This window comes from Magnolia sinica, chromosome 7 (assembly GCF_029962835.1).
Source record: "Magnolia sinica isolate HGM2019 chromosome 7, MsV1, whole genome shotgun sequence".
NCBI classification, from domain to species: Eukaryota; Viridiplantae; Streptophyta; class Magnoliopsida; order Magnoliales; family Magnoliaceae; genus Magnolia; species Magnolia sinica.
The window spans coordinates 14,968,425-14,989,584 of NC_080579.1; the positions used below are offsets into that span (position 1 = coordinate 14,968,425).

At 40.3% G+C, this 21,160-nt stretch overlaps 1 protein-coding gene and 1 non-coding gene across 3 annotated transcripts in view; both read left to right on the forward strand.

Annotated features, from left to right (window-relative positions):
• The window catches only part of LOC131251121 (pre-mRNA-splicing factor SPF27 homolog), a 34,082-nt gene extending 28,609 nt beyond the window's left edge, over positions 1-5,473 (forward strand). The window contains exons 3-7 of one of the 2 annotated variants that reach the window (XM_058251641.1): positions 768-851; positions 3,554-3,623; positions 4,177-4,310; positions 4,840-4,912; positions 5,076-5,473. In XM_058251641.1, the coding sequence (XP_058107624.1) occupies positions 768-851; positions 3,554-3,623; positions 4,177-4,310; positions 4,840-4,897 (346 nt within the window). In that variant the 3' untranslated portion in view covers positions 4,898-4,912; positions 5,076-5,473. The remainder of the gene's footprint in view (positions 1-767; positions 852-3,553; positions 3,624-4,176; positions 4,311-4,839; positions 4,913-5,075) is intronic. The other variant, XM_058251642.1, reaches the window with a different exon arrangement.
• A 3,682-nt stretch (positions 5,474-9,155) lies between these two features.
• LOC131252222 (U2 spliceosomal RNA) lies at positions 9,156-9,351 on the forward strand. Its single transcript, XR_009174255.1, has one exon. It is a non-coding gene; the product is annotated as a U2 spliceosomal RNA (small nuclear RNA).
• The last annotated feature ends 11,809 nt before the right edge of the window (positions 9,352-21,160 follow it).

A 21,160-nucleotide genomic window follows, 5' to 3' on the forward strand; every position in this document is an offset into this window, starting at 1 on the left:
CCAGCCCGACCTGTTTAGGATTTTAAGGGCATTTTTGTCAAATTCATGCATGATGGGCCACACTTAATGAAAAATGAGCAATGCAGACTTTGCGCAAAAGTGGGTGGCTGGGCTTGGGCCTGTTGTTTTGGTCCGACAAAAGCCCGGGCCTAAATTTACATTGTGAGTTGGGCTTGGACAGGCCCTGGCCCATCCCAAGCCCGGTCCATTGACAGCCCTAGATCTAGATGGGTATTCTAGACTGGAAGAAGATATCTCTCCATCTCCTGTTATATCCAGGGGGTGCCATAAAGGCTGTTACGTAAAGGTAATGGTGGCAACCATTACACGTTACAAGGTTCTAAAGGCCGTAACAACCGTTATGGGAAAAAATGACCCTTAAAGGCTGTTGCAACCACCTAACAGCCCGTTACACCTCTCATAAAGGCTGTAATGGACCATTATAGGGCTGATATAGGTTTTTCGGATTATTATTTTTTTCAATAAAAAAGAGAGAGAGACCGTAACGGCCATTACAACTCCCGTAACGGCTGTTACACCTCATATCGTAAAGGTAAGAGTGGTGGCCGTTACGGCCACCATTACCATTACTGAATACCTTGGTTATATCACTCCTGTTCAGATTTTCCAACTATCACAATATATTATGTTTGGTTCATATTGTTGTATGTCTAGACCAAATTCTACACATACCTAGACAAATGCACCACTTTATGTGTGTGCACAAATGCACTTTCGAAATCTGAAATCACTTGTTAGTTTTGCAGAATTGAGAATCTGGACCTAATGTTGAATCACGGTGTTGATGTTTGGAAGCATCATAATCAACGGTTGGAGGCATTCTTGTCCAGGTTAATATACTTGCAATGCATCATCTAATTGCATGAAATAATAATCTATATGCACAATCAACAATTGGAGGCATTTTTTTCTTCTCTGTCATTTTAGACAAATTTGCAGCTGAGGTTCCATTTGGATGCACATGGGAATTGTTGAAAATTTTCAATTTAATCCAAGAGGAAATGACAAAAATTATTGATATTTCCCTGCATTCATTATGGGGAAGTTTCCTTCTCATTGCATTGTAGTTGCTTTTCTTTCATGCCCAACTTGAGAGCAATTAGTTGCAATTTGGAGCCCAGACCCTCAAAATGAATGCTAAGGAGGGAAAAAGCAATCTTTTTATTGCCACTTTATTTGATTTAGAATTGCAATTCAAATCAATAGTGCATCCAAACACTCGCTGACACAATGGGAAGGCCAGTCGGCTTCAAATCTAGACTCTTATATTCCGATTCTTCAACCCAATCCTTCTATATCATGGAATTGAAATCAGAAAAATCCACACTTGAGTAGGGCAAAAGAAGAAAATATAGTCATGGAAGAATCCTGACAGCCATCTAGTCAAGCATTATATATCACAAATTCCCATTCTTACTTATACCAAAGAACAAGGACAAGCACAAATCTCAAAACTCAGTTCTATTCTCCAAAGCGACATATGTTCACATGTCCACTAGAGGCCAAGAGAAACCTTAAAGGTAAGCGAAATGACTAGTGTGCCCTTAGGGCTTGTTTGGCATTGCTTTTAGATTCTTTGGAATTGTTTCTTGAGAATTGCATATGTGAAAAAGCCCCATAAAGGTTTCAGTGGTGAGCATTGAATCCCTACTGTTTCCTATTGCGTGGTCCAGTTAAGTCTTGGATCTACCTCATTTTGGAGTCATACCCTAACCTGATATAGCAAAATGGATGGATGGGTTTGATGTCGCATGATCATAGCGGTGGTCCCACAGTGCTGTAGGTGGTGGTTATAGGAAAGTGGTGTCCATCTGGCTTCTCCAGAGATGAGATTTGCTATGCCCACACGCTGTGCAATACAACTCATGTACGCTCCTCACATTTGCCATCATGTCATGTAGGTCCAAGATCCAATCCATCCTTTAGAAAGGCACCTCTGTATTGATGCTCTAGCCTGAGAATTAAGTTGGTCCACTGGTTTGGTGGGCCACAATATGCAAAACAAATGTATGTCTCTAAAACACTCGGCTGAAGTTTTCTAACCCATCCAACCTGTTTTCAATATTGGGGCCCACCTTGTAAGTGGACCAGATTAATCTTAGGGAAAACATGGTTGGACCAACTGGTGGATGGATTTTGATATCGGACCTATGTGCCATGAGTGATGGCACATGTGCCTTCCAAACAAGAGAGAGATCGTTAATTTTATGAATTTTTTTTGCAAGTTTGTAGAAGCAGAAATGATATTAGAAAACAAGGGCTAAGCGTTGTGGAAAAAAGTGCAAATTTAGAAAATTGTTTTTCTAAAATTGATTAATTAAGTAGGTAACCAAACATACTTAAAGCCTAACAAAGTGATTTTTCAGAATCAAAATCACAAAAAAAAAAAAAAAACTTTTTTTAGCAAAGCCATATAGGTCCTTGTGGCTTATTCACATTTAACCATGAGGGGTATTTTGGTCATTCCGTCGCCTAAAAGAACTAAAGGACAAAATAAAACATCTAATCACTTGGTCTAGAATGCACACGATCACAAGGGCCAACCTGTGTAATCACGTGGGGCCCACTCCAATCCACTTTGTGATACACATGTTTGAGGGTCCTAGTGGCAATCACTAAGCGATCCTATTACATGCTCAAAATAATTTAAAGAGTTCCAATAGTTGGGTGGTTGACCCTTGTCATGTGCTGCTAAACAATTGATTTTGATGCATTTCCTCCGAGTCTGCATAACATGAAACACGGACACCTGCCTCTACCTAACATTGCTCTTCAAACCAATTTCTTAGAACTCAGATTGGACCCCAAACTGTTGTTGTGGGCAGGGTCCAACTACCCATCCAAGTGGTCCATCATGTTCAGGTATGGGACACCTGCTTGGAGTATTACTGAATAAGATAAACAAAACAACTATAAACAAATGAAGTGTCTCTGGCTCAGTGGACAGTCGTTTGATTTCTAAGGGAAGGTTCTTGGCTTGAGTGACCGTACATTTTTTGTCAACAAAAATGCTTGATCACTAACAGTTCCAGGTTTTTCAGTGATCTGACCCATTGTTGTTGCCAGTCCAGTCCAAACTGGTCTGGTCTGGGATTTAAACATTTTAAAAGGGTTGCTGCTGCGAGCCAATTACACGATAAGATCCGTTTGAGCATACCTATGAATGTGGGTGCAGCCAATCCCTGGACGAGTAGCAATGGTGATATCTCTAAACCGTGGTCATTACATTTTTATTTGGGCTTGATTTTGCGGATGTGGGCCCACAGAGTGTTTAGTGCATCCCACCATCTCCATTTTGCAGGATGCTCCTAACAACTGAAATCCTGCAATTCATGTGGGGTGAACCTCATTCCATTCGGTTCTAGTTTGGGGTTACGTCCAAACAGTCCTCAAGACATACACATTAATGTGAAATGCCAGTAAAATTATAGTGTACAAGTGTAAGAAAGAATAGACATGATTTTGTCATTATTCCCGTGTGCATGTAAGGTGGTTTCTTTTACATTGCTATTGCTCTCATCATCTTTCACAGGATGCAAGCAATAGCCCTGGGACACAACGAAATGATTGAAGTTGTGAATCGTGAGAGAAAATTTCATCAGGTGAGTTTCTATGGCTTACAATTGCTATGAATAATAGTTCTAAAACTCAGTGGGTTGACTCGAAACTTGGCTCAGTCAACTCAACTAGATTTCAAGCTGAGACTCTTGAAAACTTTCTAGAGAGCCTGAATCAATTGGCACTCCAAGACTCATCTCGAGTGGACTGGATTGACTCGGCATGGCTTGAGTGAGTCAGTTGGCCAGACAACAGTTTGACTGCTAAAAAACTGAGGTGCTTGCAAGAGGATTCAAACAGTAACCTCCACGGAGGAATTACAGTCTCTACCAGCTCCACTGACAGCAACTTGATTTTCTTTTGGATATTTTATTACTTGCACACTTCTAAGAAATTTAAGATTTTCTATCTATCTAGAGACTTTAAATTTGATTATTAAAATATTGAGTCGAGTCCATTAAACATTCAGTTGAGTCCTTGAGTGGACCTGACCCAGATAGACATCAAGTCGATATGAGTTTTGGAGTTTCTGAACTATGCTATGAACAGTACTTCACTTGATCGAATGGAGATATTAAGCATCTTGACATGGTCCAGCAAAACACATCTGTTGAACTCAATGCCCTTGAGGCTCAATGGAAGGAGCTCTGCACGAAGAACATAGAGATCCAAGTTGCATGTGCTAAAATCGAGAATCACATTGAAGAACTTGGGAGGGAAGCTGCAGAGAGGTACAGTTTAGTGCTCTTCTGCCGGTTTGCTTGGCCCACTCGTGTTACTCCACATGCATCTTTGCAAACAGCATATGTGTGGGACACATCTGAGATGTGCATCAGATGGGCCCCACCCGTAACACCTGGTTCACTACTCAGGCCTGTCAAAAAAGAAAAAAGAAACAAAGATTATCAGGTGGATTAGAAATCCATGGACTGGTTATTAAAATTTGCCAGAGTATAAATTCCTTGTACACATGACCTCTGGCCTGATAGTTCACCATGCTGGTTTCTGAGCCAGTTACATGTGCAGGAAGGGGCCCACTTGATTCATGCTTGGATGTCTGACATGCTCACCAGGTTGGCACCTATGGCAGCATGCAGGAAAACTCCTTTTATTCAGTTTGCCTATCTTTTATGCACGTGGGCCGGCCCGAATCCCTTGATCTTTTGGCCAGGTCAGGTGCATGGTGGGGTCTACCTCATTCACTGCTTGGACATCCCACACATGCCGGATTGTATTCTAATGCAAAGTTTACCTGTCCAGAGGATTGAACTTGGAGGCTAATACGGAAAGCGGACAGGCGCTGCGCTTGGGTGATTGAGATATCTCGTCAATGGTCAGTGGCAGTCATTACCGTTCATTTTTCCCCCCACCATATCATGACTGTACTTATTTTTCAGTGATTTAGAGACTACTAAACAGATATCAAGGGGCTTATTTCTTTTAGATGACCAAAGAATATCGACTGATATTTATGTTGTTGTTCTACTTGGCTATAGTGCAGCTAATTGACAACTTGAAGCATGCATATCTACAATTAGGCCCCATTTTGGGTACACACGTCGATCAATCCAGACTGACCAATTGATGGGCACTTCATGGATCCGACGATGCTCAAAGATTCCTAGAAATGGATGTTTTCTAGTTGTTTTGTAGACTTCATGGATCACAGAACTGTGTGCCCCACGTGTATGGAACTCAAAAGTCCTCAGTGTACGTTTGCTTAGTCTCAGCACCCTATAATTCCTTGGGATAGTAGAAAATATGGAAATGCATATTACCTGGTGCTGCATTTTCGCATTGGTGTCATGGATGTTGGTATTATTGAGGTCACATTTTTGCGTCATCAATTTCTATGAAAGGAAATGTCATTTATCAGAAGATAAAAACTTTGATATTCTTGCTTGTGTTGGATGATAGGCATGCACTTATAAATTGAAAACTCATGTACCTCTTGTAGGCGTGGAGAAACAATTTTACTTGCGTGAAATCAAACCTGTCCATCAATACACCAACTCCTGTTGGGCCGGGATCCCGAAAATCAGGCTGATTCAACACTCATGCAGTTTAAAGTTACACAAATCTCTAAATCTTCTGTCATGACCCACATTAGTTTTGGAATGCTATGGTTTTTGGGTAATCATGTCATCCTGACAAGGCACATAGATGAATGGGTTGGATGACATATATACACTATGGCGGGCCCTAGAGAAAACTAATGGTGGACATCTAATCCCAACTTTTTCCTATGGTGTGGCCTACCTGAATTTGGATCATCATGATTTTTGGGTTCCAGGACAAAAATTGAGGTGGGTTACCTGATGGGTAGGGTGGATCTCAAGAAAGTTCCACCTATACCTAAGCGAGTGGAATATAAATAACTCAGATTAAATTGTCCAAACTGTGCCCCAGTTTTATGTGCCATTAACCAAACATGATCATGCTCATTTAATTATATGACTATTCATTCATCAACATTTATGATTGGCATTTATTGGACGGTTAAAAATGGATTTCCAATTGCTCATATTCCAACAAACAAGAGTCCTTCCTGAAAAAAAACTCTACTGCCCTTTCTCCCTAGCGTTTTAGGGTTGACTGGAGAGTCATGGGAATCCTGCTTCCGGCAGTTTTGTGGGTTGTGTGGGCAGAAAGAAATAACTAAGCTTCAAAAACACCAGTATTTTAAAGGCTGAGTGAGGGTTTTAGTTAAAGGATTGGGGTCCATGGTTTTGGTAAGCCAGGCAGAAGCCTGGTTCTGTATTTTTTATTTACTTTTATTCTTTCCTCTTCAATTTTGTTTTTCTTCCAACCCTATCTGTGTTTTTCTTCCTTTTGTTTTCTGTTTCTTTCTAGTTGATAAAATTCTCACATTACAAAAAAAAAGGCCCTTCAGTAAGCAGTTAGGGTAGCTAGATCAATCTAATTTGAAATTATAACTTACGTGTTGTTTGATAAACCGAAAAATAAGCTCTAAAAATAAAGTGTTGAAAAAAGAAAAAGAAAAAAGTGTTGAAGTGCGATTTTGAAATAATTTTAGGGATATTTTAGTAAGATGAAAAGAATGTGAGTTCAGAAATATTTTATTAATTTTAAACAACTTCAGAGAAAAAAAGCTTGTGAGCCCATTTGTGATGTCTTTCTAACATACACTCCATCAATCTATTGCACTGGCTCATAGTAAATAATATAGGTTACAATATCAAGCAGTTTCAAAATAAAATTGAGTTAGACCACAAGAAAAGTGATGACTTAGACACCCATAATGGAAACCTTTGTGTGCCAACAGAGGTTTTGGCTCATGATAACAAGTGTTTTCATTCATCCTTGTGAGGATTACCTTGTCAATGGGTTGGATGACAAATAACCATCACAGTGAGTTCAAGAAGGCTGTTACCATCACCACTGTTTCTTGTGGTTTCGCTCACACAAGTTTTGGGGCTGCTTGAGTTTTGGCCTTCTTAACAGCACCTAGAAAACCGATGGACACAGTGGATTTCACACCAACATTGCGGTGGGGCCCATAGAATTTTGTTGCACTCTCTTGTAAACAGGGGAGGAAGATGACACTACAGGTTACAGGTAGGGTGCCGGAAAGAGAAGGGAAATGGATAGTTATTTAATACTCTGGTTGACGCTTGATATACAAGCTTAGAAAATTGTACATCTAGCATAAATTAACTCAAACTAAACTGAATAAATTGTCCAAAATATGTCTCTAAGTAACAGTTCAAAAACTAATTGGTTAAACAATCGCAACTGGTCCAATATACGACTATTGATATGATTCATAGGCACTTATTTCATAGGCACTTATTTGTTGAAATAAGATCATCGGATATCTTTGCCCGCTGTTGAAATAAGACCTGATTCATAGGCACTTATTTGTTGAAATAAGATCATCGGATATCTTTGATTTTGACTGGTCCAATATACGACCATTGATATGATGGGCAAAGGGCAAATGATCAAATTTGCAAAAATTTTTGGATCATGATACATCTATTGATATGATGGACACTTGTTTGTTGAAATAAGATCATGGGATAATTTTTTTGGACCATGATATATCTAAAATGGTAGATAAATTGATAATGAATTCTAATTATACAAATTTTAAGTAATTTCTAAGTGTCTGTGTATCACCATCACAGCATGCCAGAGTATCAAAGTTTTTTATTTTTATTTTATTTATTTATTTCCCCTAGGCTTGGAAGTTTCTACCTTCCAGAGTGATCTACACATTAAGCAGATTTAATAAGATTGATGATTTTTCTTTATATGATTGCCATGCAAGTTGGATGAGGACATTTATCAGAGGTAATGCATCAGATGTGGGGCCCTGTTAAAAACCAGCATTCTAACCTGTCCATATCATAGTTCTAAAACTCAGCGATTCCACCAGAAACTTGACTGAGTCAACTCGGCCAGATTTTGAGCCATGTTGTTAGGAAACTCAGTCATGATTGTAAGTGGTTCAAGACACGTCTGGTAAGCTCACTGGTTAACTCCAACCGAGACACTTGATTGAGTGAAACCCGCAACGATTGGTCAGCTGTTTGTTGATAGAAATAGTCACTTGATGGGATGGTACAACCTCACCTTAATTTGAACTTTTTTCTATGACCATTATTTCTCCCAGGCATGAATGGATGGTTAGGATTTTTTTTTTTTTTAATGACTATTAGGTGACTTTTTACCTGTACTCAGTCAATTTTTGCATGTATTCAATCAACTCTTCGGTCAATTTCACAGAGATAGAGATATTTGAGGAGAACTTGATTAATGTGACTGTGTAAAAACATATTCATTTTTCATTCTTATCTCTCACGGCCATCATTCCAGTGAAATATGATTTAAAAAAGAAGAAAAATAGTGTGGTCAAGTGAAACAAGATTTTAAGAGAAAACTTTTATGAACAAAGCCTAAAAGATTTTAAAATTATCAATGCGACCAATTTGAAACAATGAATAAAGCTTGAGAAAGATTATAAATATAGAATAAAAATAACTAAAAATTCAACCGAAGATTTCGGGAAGGAAAATGAAGAGAAAGATTAGAGGATCAACTTTTGGATATATCTGAATGAAATGAATATAGCCCAAAAAATAAGATATTTTAGTAAAAATAAGTCAATTCAAACCACATAAATTCAAAAATGAAAGGTAAAGTTTTAAAAGTTTAGTTAACTTGGTAAGTTAAAAATGAAGATGTTGAGGAAAATTTTAGTAAGATTACGTACAAAGAATATCTTAGCTATTGGATGAGTGGCAGGGCGCATAAGCTGTACGAAACTAAACTAATCAACTGTGCATGAGAAGGGAGGGAAAGTCAGAAAAGTGAAGGACATACATGTCTAATATGTAATCATAATCCATCCACCAGAGGGCCCACAAGATGGAAGGTTACGATTGATAAGTAATCATGCTGATGTGTACTGTGCACACATGGGACTCCACCATATGTTGTACCGGATCGACTATATAATCTCCTTCAAGTATAGTCCCACATCGACTATGAGATGATAAGCCAAGAGAATCTGCTAGGAATAAAAGAGAGGGAAATGGATTGTTTAAAGCATACCTTTCTCGGCCTTTTGGCTAAGATCAAGTGTAGTATCTGTTCTTATCAGTTTAATATCTGATACGTGGGCCATCGGCTCACATGATATTAAATTAATTTCTTGTGGGGGAGGGCCCACCACAGTAGCTTGCTGCTGGGGCTCTCAAGTGTCGCCCATGTGTTGCACTGCTGCACGGGCCAGGCGCACCCCTCCCAAAACTAATTACAAATGGTTTATAGGTCTACTTGATCAGATGGTCTGAAATCGCTATTGTTTGTGGTGTGTAAAATTTAACTGTTAGCTAGTTCTATCACTGCCTTGCTGCAAACGTTATAGCATAATTGCTGGATGGTCAAGATGGTTTGCAGGACTTTTGTAAGATTGTGATCCATGAGATAGCCAGTGAATTGCTGTTGAACTTCCAACGGTGATAAACTTGTATTATGCGCAGCTTCCTAGTTTCTAGCAAAACAACTTTTCCACGTGCGTGGCGCCTTTACATGCTGATCAAGACCGTTAATAACTTTAATTTTATTGCTAGGCTACCAAATGGATGAACCATACATCCATAGCAAAAAATTAGGGCAATTGGACTCCGCTATGGGGAATGGATGGCTAGACTTTTAGGCAATTTGATCATTAATGTTTCCTGTGGGCCAATTTGATCATTAATGTTTCCTGTGGTGTGGCCCACCTGATATTTGGATTTCCTTCACTTTTTCGGATATGTGGACATGCTGGATTGTGCTCATGCGTGCAATGTTAGAGGCGTGTGGATCTATTTAAAGCGAGGGGTAATACATTTGACTGGAGTCACCAATAGTTAGTGTGGATTTCTTTAAAGTGTAGATTTAAAATGACTAATTGATGTGCCATAGAAAATTCTGAATAAGGGACCACAATTACAAAGAGAAATGTGTTAGGTATTCTCTCTGCCAATACAAGTGTACAGTCATTACTTCACATGATTAAATATACTTTGGGGGATTAGGTTACTTCTTACACATTATTGATGTAAGTGTGTGGAATGCAGTGATAATGCGATGCCTATGATAAGGAATGACTTGGGTTAAATAAATTTATCCTAACTCACCCACTTGATGAACAATCGAATAACCAGTCAATCTAAGTTTTTGATGGGCATGATCCGATATTTCGGCAAGCTACAGATGCATACACTTGAATCAACTGCAGATGTAATATATGCAATGTATGTTGATGGCAAGGTAAGTAAGAGAGTTGAAGAGGGAATGGATGTTGCACAAAAATGATGCAAAGATAAATAAAGCTGACTAAAGTTGGACGAATGAATGAATGATCTTATCGTAAGAGTCAAATTAAGTGGCTTGGATTGGAGTTTTCGATTGCTCGGATGACTAAGGGTTGGGCTAGGCTAGGTTGACCTGAGCTGGATTCCTCTCCTTTACCTCTCACTTCCCCTTGGTGGAGAGATGAGATGGGCTTGGATGGCTTGGAAAGATCGAAGGCTTATGGGTTTTCTGGTTTCTGCGATGTCTTGGATGATTGGGTTGACTAGCTTTGATTCGGTTTGAGTGGGGTTTAATTGGTTTGAGTTGAGTTGACTAGGTTGGCTGGGTTAAGTTGGATTGATTGAGTTTTATTTGGGTTAACTAGGTTGTTCCGATCAGCTTGTCAACCTTGGGTGGGGTGTTTATATATGGTCATATTTGGCAGAGGTTGTTCGCAACTGAATGACAAAGCAAGTGGACACCCCACCCTCCCTAGTCAGACTTAGGTGTAATATGGATTTGTGGTATTCCTTGGTGTCTGTGTCAACTGATTGTTCGGAAGTAGATACATATATAATAGGAGTTGGAAAAAATGTTGTGATTGTCCTTGCACTTTTTGCGGCATTATGGGCAACCAATCACAACCATTTCACACCTGATCAATACTAGCATTGAAATGTATCTGGAAAGTAGTGTTACCACGCTTTTAGTAGCCTTATGGAGATCCACCTACTGATTGGATCTAGAATGTCCTTTGCTTAGATGATTACCCAATGAGTACTTGTTTCACTTGATTGTCAAAGTGGTTATTTGACCTATGCCTTTTGCGGCCTTAAGGGAACCCACAACGCTGACTTGTACTCGATCAAGTTTTGCAAGTATCTAAGACTAGGTATATGTGGGTGACCTTTTTTCTGTGCAATCTTTTGGCTTTGACACTTAGGATACAATCTATCTTTTCTACCATCTCGAGCAGTTTCCTTTCACTAAGACTTAGCTTATCATTTATTCTCGCATTGAGTATTTTGTACGACTGTTTTGACATTGGAGTTCAAATCGACCATATTTTGTGTGCATATAGATCCAATGACTCTTGTGAAACCGCGAAATGTCAAATCTTATTTTGGTTTAGCGTTGGCCCTCACTTAGAGGTATGGAAGATCTCTTAGTGTCTCAAATGCTTGATGCATTATTTTGAGTTTCTTTATAGAATTTTTAAAAAGTCGCCTCACCTTGGGAAGTGATCTCTGTGGGGTTTTCATTGTAGAAGATTTTTGGAATAAGTCTAGCATGCCGGTTGCCTCAACTGGGAATGCCAATGGGACTTTCCAGCAAGTTGGCTTCTATTGAAAGCATGTAGAGGGTGTTCGTTCATCTTCTTATAGTTGGACGGCTATGATCGGGACCAATCTTTGTTAGAAACACTAATTTTGTGATTTTTAAGATGTATCTGATCCGTTGTCTCATGACTTGATGGTTGCGATCAGGATTCAGATTCGCAACAATCCTAAACTCTAATGGACCTAAGTGTGGACTTGAAGTGGCTTTGGGCTTGGACCTGGTTTTGGACTGATTTGGCTGTGTTGACTAGGTTGGATGGATTAATTAGGTTGAACGGAGTTGACTAGGTTGAATTGAGTTGACTGGGCTGGACTGTGTTGATCGGGTTGGATTGAGTTGGTTGGGTTAACTGGGTTGATGGTGCTCTAATAAGCTTGTCAGTGTAGACATCCCAACCTAAGCCGACAAGTTGATCAAGCTGAATGGAAACTCTAAACCTAATCCAAACCTTAAACCTAAACCTAATCTAAACTCTGAACCCAATCTAAACCCTAATCAAAACCCTAAACCCAATCCTAGCCCCAAGCTAAGACCCAGTTAACCCGGTTAGTCAAAATTCAATCAAAACCTTGTTGGAACTCGGTCAAACCCCGAGTTAACCCGCTGAGTCAGCCTACCCAATCCAACAATGTAGTCAACCCACCTACTTAAATGTTCGATAACCCTAATTGCAGGGTTGCACTGTAGTATATGCTCGATAAGACCAAGATCGTTCCACAAGAGACTGAAATTGGTTCAAAACACTTATAGTTCTAACAAGAGGTCTGGGTTTTTAATCTAGTTAATAAATAGGTGTAAACAATAATTAAAAAGCACTAAGGATTCAGGAATCCCTACTTAGAAAATTCTTTAGTAATTCATCTGATTTAATTAGATAACTCAACTGGAATCGAATAAGGATTCGTTATAATCGGAAGATGGATCGATTAACTCAACATGCAATACCCAAGTAAGATAGATGAATCGAGATAGGTCGATCTCTTATGAAAAGCTAGGCAGTTGATTCTAGGGAATCAAAAATATCTATACTACCTGAAGTTAACAATAGATTAATCAATTCCTTCACCAAACTAGGAATTCAATTAACACAATCACAATTCAACATTAAAAATCAATAAATTTGAATTAAAATGAATTAACTATAAGAATTCATCAAGAGGTTCATCCCTTAGTTGTATCTAAGAGATGAGCCTAGCATGACTAATATCTTATAAAAAAAACAAAAGAAGATAAAAAAAAACTAGAATCAAAGGATTTGAGGAAGAAAAACGACTTTGAAGAACTCTACCCTAGCTTTATCTCTCTCTCTCTCTCTCTCTCTCTCTCTCTCTCTCTCTAAACCTTAGAATATCCCTAAGAACGTTTAAAACAACTCCTTATATAAATAGGAGCTCCAAACTTGCGCACTGACTTTGAAAAGCTGCAAACATTTGTTCTTCTTCTTCTTTTTTTTTTAACTGCAAACATTTGTAGCTACCGCCATTGCCGATCAATGTTGTCGATCGATCGAGAGCGATAAAGAATCTTTGGTCGATCGAACTTCAATTCTTGATTAATCAAACTTGTTAAAAAACATCCAACATGCAATTCCAAAAATCCGTTGCATTATCGATTGATCAAACCCTGTACTTTCGATTGATTGAAGACTTTGGTCGATCAATCAATTTTTGCTATTTTTAAATTTCTTCAATGTACTTCAATCTTCATACTTCTTTCTTTGACATTTTCTTTCCTTGGGTTTTCATTGCTTTAAATATTTAACTTTAACATGCCAATCCTTCAATTCTTCATGGATATTCTTTTGAGCTTTAATTCATCATTTTATATATGTATTCACTTTAAACTTCACGATCCTTCTTGTAACGTCCTGGATTTTTTCCAACTTCAAATAAAAAATCTTCAAACTTTTTTTGTTAGAATTATTTTATTTTAGCATCTAGTGATCGTTAATACTCGATTCTAGCATATACACGGATGTTAACGGTAAAGAACCCTACATATTCGATTAATTAACCGTAAGAAGCTAATGAATACGCTTGATCACCGAAATCTTGGGTCTAACCCTATGATCTATTAGTCGAGGGCTAAGATTTAGGTGACCCACCGTTGATAAATTAAAGTAATCATAGCTTATTGAAGATCTACCGAAAACTAAGATAACTATGGATCGGATCTTGATTATCTTATCCATATAAACAAAATTGATCAGATTACCCTTTTAACCTAAAAATTAATGATTTTGGGTGATTAGTACCGAATCATTATTCTTACTAATTGCGAAAATCCCACACTATGAACTCAGTTAATCCAAACCCTACTTTTCGTGCCAAAGAAATCTCACTATCCAATTTATTTTAAAAATGCCCGTATTAGCCAAACAAGCCCTATACTACTCATTAGTGGGCCACTAGACTCAAAAAGTATAAAAAGACGTTCGTCTTGGCAGACTTGACATCCATTGTGGAATAGACAACTGAGAACGTGCGCCGAATCATCCAACTTGGACTCATAAGTGAGTACATGTGATGTGTGTTCTTAAAAATAAACATGGACAGGAACTTAAGCTAATTATCCCCGTTCAAACCTTATTGAAGTTGTGGCTTTCAGAATGTTAGATCATGACCCTATTAAGGACACTACCCTAAATTAATATCTTACAATTATCCTTATATTCGCGACCCTAATCGATGAACATTAATCATCAAACGGATTTTTGTCCGTATCCATCGATCGTGGCGTCCGAATTATGGGGCGATCGAAGCCTTTCATAGATCACTCATAAAGACAACTATTTCATTGCATAGATCGATCCGTAACTCCATAGTGGACCCCCAAGGGATAGATATAACCTTCCACAGGGTTATAATACCAATTTCTTATAATTTAGGGACATTTAAACCTCATATGGGCCTATAAATATCATTCTCTTAGGAGTCCCTTCACCCCATACGAATTTAAAGAGAGAAAGAAAAAGGAAGAGAGGGGGGGGGGGGGCGCTGAGAGCTTAGGTTGGGTGACTTCTTAGTCTTGGGTGGCACAATTGCTACAAACACAAACCCTAGTTACTACCTAACCCTCACCGACCTCCATTTGCCATTAAAGGTAAGAATCTCTTCTAACATTTCGATTTCGTAATATTAGTCGTAGATTTATAGTTATTAATGGTGATCCCTTGAATTGGTTTAAGATTTAGTGATTCTCCCAAAACTCTAACCCTAAGCGCTATAAGGTCGCGTGAAACCCTATTAAGGTGTGGATCATTCTTCTATATTTCCCTTTATCAACCCTTGATAGTGTTAGATATTGATTTTTGGTTGTTTATAAGATTTCATATGCTATTTGCCCTTGAATTGCTTTATTATTGCAACCCTAATGTTATTTGTAGTTGGTAGCCAACATATTTAATGAAATGCTTGATTAATATAAAATTCCTAATGTTAGAACACTTTTATACCATTTGATAAGTGTTGTTGATGCACATTGGTTTGTATTGATACATATTGGATTATACTGGTTTGTACATATGTTCTATTGACGTACCTTGTGTGGTATTAAGATCTTTTGTGAATATGTTTACATATTTGACAATCTGAATTATAGGTGTGGTGGATCGAGCCCTACTAATCACTTAAGTAGGTGGATGACCCACCTTGGGTTGCCTATCTTAGAATTATATGGTTGACCGAGGTGAACACGAATGACCAACAATAGTTGGTACTACACAGTATTCTTTGCACCCAATGCCCATTTTGCCGGGGTTATCTGCAGGTGATCGGATCAATCTAATACAAAGCTGGTAAGTCATATGCATATAATATTCGATGAAATCTGTGATACCACTGTTACCATTCGATCTAGGTCTATTCATATGAATGGGTAAAATTGTCATTTCATAAAGAAAATTTATACTTTTCATTGTAGGTCTCACGACTCTACATGCACACATAACATTGGACTAGGTGTGTCTAGCACCCCTAGATGCAATTCTCGTCAAAGTTCATATTCTATTAGGATGAAAATTACATCACATTGTGTTTGATGCACCCAGTTCAACACTAATGAAAAAGTGCCACATGATCCACAGTATAATAGCAAAATTATTATTTCATGCTAGACATGCACATGGTGCTTTTCTACTTGTGTTGAACGTCCACATGCCTATGTAGGGCATGGACCTGCAGTAAAAAGGAAAAAATTATCATTTTATTCAAGAAAATATTTACTTTTCACTAGTTCGGTACACGTATAAAGCTAGCTTGAAAAGCTCACTCTAGATATGCTTGAATGACAACTGGAGGCGAGCCAAGCTATAACATAGCTCGTTTTGAAAACAAGCCGAGTTTGAACATGGTGGAGCTTGACTCGGCTCGGATCGAACTCCGCTCGGCTCGAAGCTCGAACTCGGTTCGACTCGAATATATATATATATAAAGTTGAAACTTAAACCCTACTTCACCCGTCCGTCCCTTTCTTACCATTTCCCTACCTTACTCAACCTGCCACGCCTGAGCACCTCTCTTTCACTCTCTTTTGCGCTCGAGCTCCAGAAACTCTCTATCTCTCTCTCTCTCTCTCTCTCTCTCTCTCCTCTCAGCACCAATAACAAGGTACTTTTATAGCTTTATCTAATATTTTATATATATATATATATTATTAATTGAATATTTGATTTGGAGGTTGAGTTGGGTGCGGGTTGGGTCAATTGGGTCAGGTGACTGGGTTGAGTCAGGTGTGGGTTGGGTCAGGTTGGTAGGTTGAGTCAGGTGCGGGTTGGACATTGGGTTGGGTTGGGTCGGGTCGGGTCGGGTCGGGTTGGGAGCAGGCTTGACTCGAAAGGTTTCACAAGCAAGCCAAGCTCCAATAGTAAGCTCGAGCTCGAACTTGAAGAGAACAAGGATGAGTCAAGCCAAGCTTAACCTAACTCGACTCGACTCGACTTGACTTGACTCGACTCGACGTAATAGGTCTCAACATAATGCTCCAAACATTTAGAATTCCCTTCGCGGTGCTAATGAAACATTGAGAGTGCACTTGTGCAGGACATTGTCGGATTTCACCCCCACGTATGCACTCCTTGAATAAATAAATTGTCACGCCCCAAACTCGAAAACCGGGCTCACAAAATTTTCGATCGCCGAATCTGGCACCGACAGCCTCCGTAGTACCCCATTCTCGGCTCCCGGTACCTATACACCAGGTTTCGATCCTGGGATGCTACAAGGAGGATTTCAAATCATCAGTTTAATTATAATAAGCATAACCAAAAGCATAACCCACGAACAATAACCATAAGAACACCATCACAAAATCCACTATGATCAAAAACTTTAAGTACAATGCGTCTGAAGGGAAATATAAGATAGTGCGAATAACAAAACTCCAAAGGCTCGACTGCACACTCCTGCTGCTGCTATGCTACGGCTGCGACCTGGCGTCACCTGCACGCATCAATCGTGCATAAGCTTATAGGAAGCTTAGAGGGTGGTGTAAGTGTGTGTGCAATATGAGCGTGCTCAGGATGCAAGGTCAGAGAAATGCGGGATCGTGCTGATGAACACATGTATGCAATCAGCCATACCAAGGCTATGCGGTGCAAAACATGAATGCGATCGGCCACATCAAGGCCATGTGATACAGAATGCAAGTCAAGCATGTCAATCCTCATTCACATATCAATGCAGCTCCTCACTAGAGCATCAAATTAGTGCGGTTCTCAGTCTGGATAATCACCGGGGTCAAGTACACTCTACGCTAGCTTGTCGCCCCTATCCGGACGCACAACTGGGAGGGTGGAAGAGATCTCACTATCCGCTTGCCAATATCAGGCCCAGCTCGTCGATAGCGGATCGATTTCTCAAGCTGGTCAAACTCAACCTAGAAATTGCCCCCTCACTTAGGCGGGTAAGGTCACACCTCTTTCCAACCGACCACGACACAGTGAGAGAGCGGCCTACTGGTATACGGCCCTCGCGCGCTCGTGTATCCACTCGGTCTAGACATTGGAGTCATCCTCTAGTACCATCGGGTTTAGGAATTTTCACCTAGGGACATTTATGGCGCCCGTATGCTAGAACCAAATATTTTCGGTATCCAATCCTGCCATCCACGATGTGTCTGTGGAGGCTATGACCCTGATGTCGCTAGGGCATACAGTAACTACAATCACACAAATGCAAGTGCATGAGTCACGCTATCAGTCATGCAACAATCCTGCATGTACCATGCACTTATATGGGGCAAATCCGCCTATCAGGGAGCCCATAAATAGTCTACCCGAAGGCATATGCTATGATCGGTCACTCCTCACATCAGGCATACATATGATGTGAATGATCATGAATCATGGATCTATACTAAACATGTATAAAGAGATGAGCTCTGTGTATAATGGAGATGGGCCTAGACGGCCTACTTACTACAAGTATGGGCCTATCAGTGGGCCTTAGGGAGAGTTATAATGCGGACATTTAACCAATATTATCCATTCAATGTGGACGTCAAACCATCATTGCTCCCAAGGCATAGCCCGTTATGAATGTCAATACTTATGCTATGGTGGAGTCACACTACAAGGGACATTATGTACGTCCTATTGGGCCTTGACCCATGGGCCTTTAATACATTAAATGACCTCATACATGGGTCTCACACACACACACACACACACACACACACACACACACACATATATATATATATCAAGGTGGGCCTCAATGACGGGCCACAAATGCATCAACATGGGCCTAGTCACATGGGCCTTGCATACATCACAATGGGCCCTATACAAATCAAAGTGGGCCTCAACAAGGACCACCAATACATCAAGGTGGGCCTCAACAATGGGCCTTAAATAATCTCCAAAATGGTTGGACGGTTTGGATGAAACACATGCATCATGGTGGAGCCCACACTAACGAAGGGTGTGGATTAGAATACATACATAAGTGGATCCCATGTGGGGCTTATCATAATGTTTACTTCTCATCCAACCCATTGATAAGATCACTCAGACCTAGGGGCCCACGGTATTATTTATATGACATCCAAACTGTTCATAAGGCCACTCAAACCTAGGGCCCACTGTACTATTTTTATGACATCCAAACTATTCATAAGGTCACTCAGACCTAGGGTCCACTGTTCTATTTATTTGCCATTCAACTGTTCATAAGGTCACGTGGACCAGGGGGGTAGGGCCCACAGTGATGTTTGTTTGCCATCCAAACTGTTCACGGGTCACGTGGACCATGGGCCCACGGTAATGATTATTGCCATCCAATCTATTCATGAGGTCACGTGGACTAGGGCCCACCATGATGTGGTTCACAAATCTAGCCCACCCATTAGTGTGTCCCACCTGGCTGAGGGTTCAGGCCAAGTTCCAGCCGCATCCAAATTTCAGGTAGGCCCCACCGAGTAATTTTATATGTTTAGGCATGTCCTCACATGATTTTAGATGGTATGGCCCACCTGAGTTTCATATACGGTTGATTTTTAGGTGGACCGTAGCCAGGAGGATGGCCCACCAAACGCACAGTGTTAATGTTTGAAACGCATCACGTGGGGCCCACAGCTGGAGCCGTGAGGCCCAGCCGGTCTGTCCGTCGTCGGGCGCAGGCAGCGCTTGCAGCGCTCTGACAGCAGCAGCGCTGCTGCTGCATGCTGCTTGTTTTTTTTTTTTTTTTGAATCTGTGGTTTTTCATAGGTATGGCTCACATCTGAAAAATCCAACCCGACTATTGGATTCTACGGCCTCTGATCGACTAAATGAGACCAATATGTAATGTGTTCTCGGTGAATAAAAGATTCAAGGTAGTTTTTAACGGTATTACTACTATTTCTTATGGTATGGCCCGCCCAGGGATCGGATTGGTCCCAAAATTTGGCTCAACGCCTAAAGTGATCTGAGGAGAAGGATGGACGGCTTGGATTGTGTATATACATCAAGGTGGGGCCTACATGAATGGCCCACCCTAAAAGCAACTTTTCCTTTTTTTTTTTTTAGTACACACCCACGTCAGTATACACACTCCATGTTAGCCTCGCCCGTCCAGCGTCCAGTGACGCTGGACAGTATGGATAAACACATGCATTGTGGTGGGTCTCACATGGACGTGGCCCACCAACTATATATATACATATATATGTATATTTATATATTAGCATAATATAAGTATAATATACCACATATATATATATATTCCCACCGGATGGTGATTTTGCCTAAATTGTAGTGGGCCTCACCATTGATGAATGGAGTAGATTTAACATGATTTGGTAAGGCCCACTTCATTCTAGGGAGGGGAAAGAGAGAGAGAGAGAGAGAGAGAGATATATACGGTGATAGAGAGGAGGGACCCCGCCATTATGGGCCCTCCATTCATAAAACACATACATCAAGTGGGTCCCACAACAAGTGGCCCTTAAAATTGAAAACAACGGTAGATCACCCACCTTATCTTCCTTCTTCTTGGTCCCTTAGACTCCAATGCTCCTTAGCTTGCCTTTTGATGGAGGTTGATGGGAGATTGATGGTGTGGATGAAAGATGAGAGGGTAGGCCACACTTGTGGTTTAGGAGAGAGGGAGGTTGGACATGTGAAGCTTGAATTGCTTGAGAGATTTGAGAAATGAGAGAGAGAGAGTGAGATGATGGGAGATAAGAGGTGATGGAGTGATGGGTGATGTAAGGAGAGGTGATGGGAGGTATGGTTTGGTTTGAAAATTGATAAAAGAGGGATGAGTAGGGAGAGAGAGAGTTGACTTATGGAAAAGAGAGAAATGGGTTGCATGTACTTGACTTGTACTTGAGGTATGAAGTGTACTTGATTGATTGATTGATTGATAGATGGGACATGTGGTAGAGATTTCCTCGTAATTCGCAACGCGCGGCGTTTCTTCGGAATGAACGCAGGTCCACATCTCCTAATCTGGGTATCGGTTCGGTGCGCGAGTCGCGGCGTTAGAACCGCGGTAACGACGCAGTCGCTATGATACAAGTTTTGGATCGAGCCGACGTCGGTAAGTGGGACTCGGCTTAGGATCGCACGCAAACATCGGATACGGGTCGAGAATTGCTAGAATTCGACCGGAAGGACCGTGGAAGGCAACGGAACGGTACGGACTGGGACACGAGTCTTACATAAATGGCTTGCAGTTGCCCTCTCAAGTGAGCTTTTGATCTCTTCTGCACTGAACTCGTCTTGGATATCGGCTGTGAACTGCAACAAGCTTCAAACCAGCACAAAGATCTTAACTATTTGATCAGTGGCAGCCAGCATTAGCTGTAGAAAACCAAACTAATCAATTGTCCATAATAAGTTAGTGTGTAAAAACTAATCACAAGTGAAGGACACACGTATTTAATGCGTCCAAATTTTTAATCACAACCCATCCACCAGAGAGCCCACTAGATGGAAGGTTACGATTGA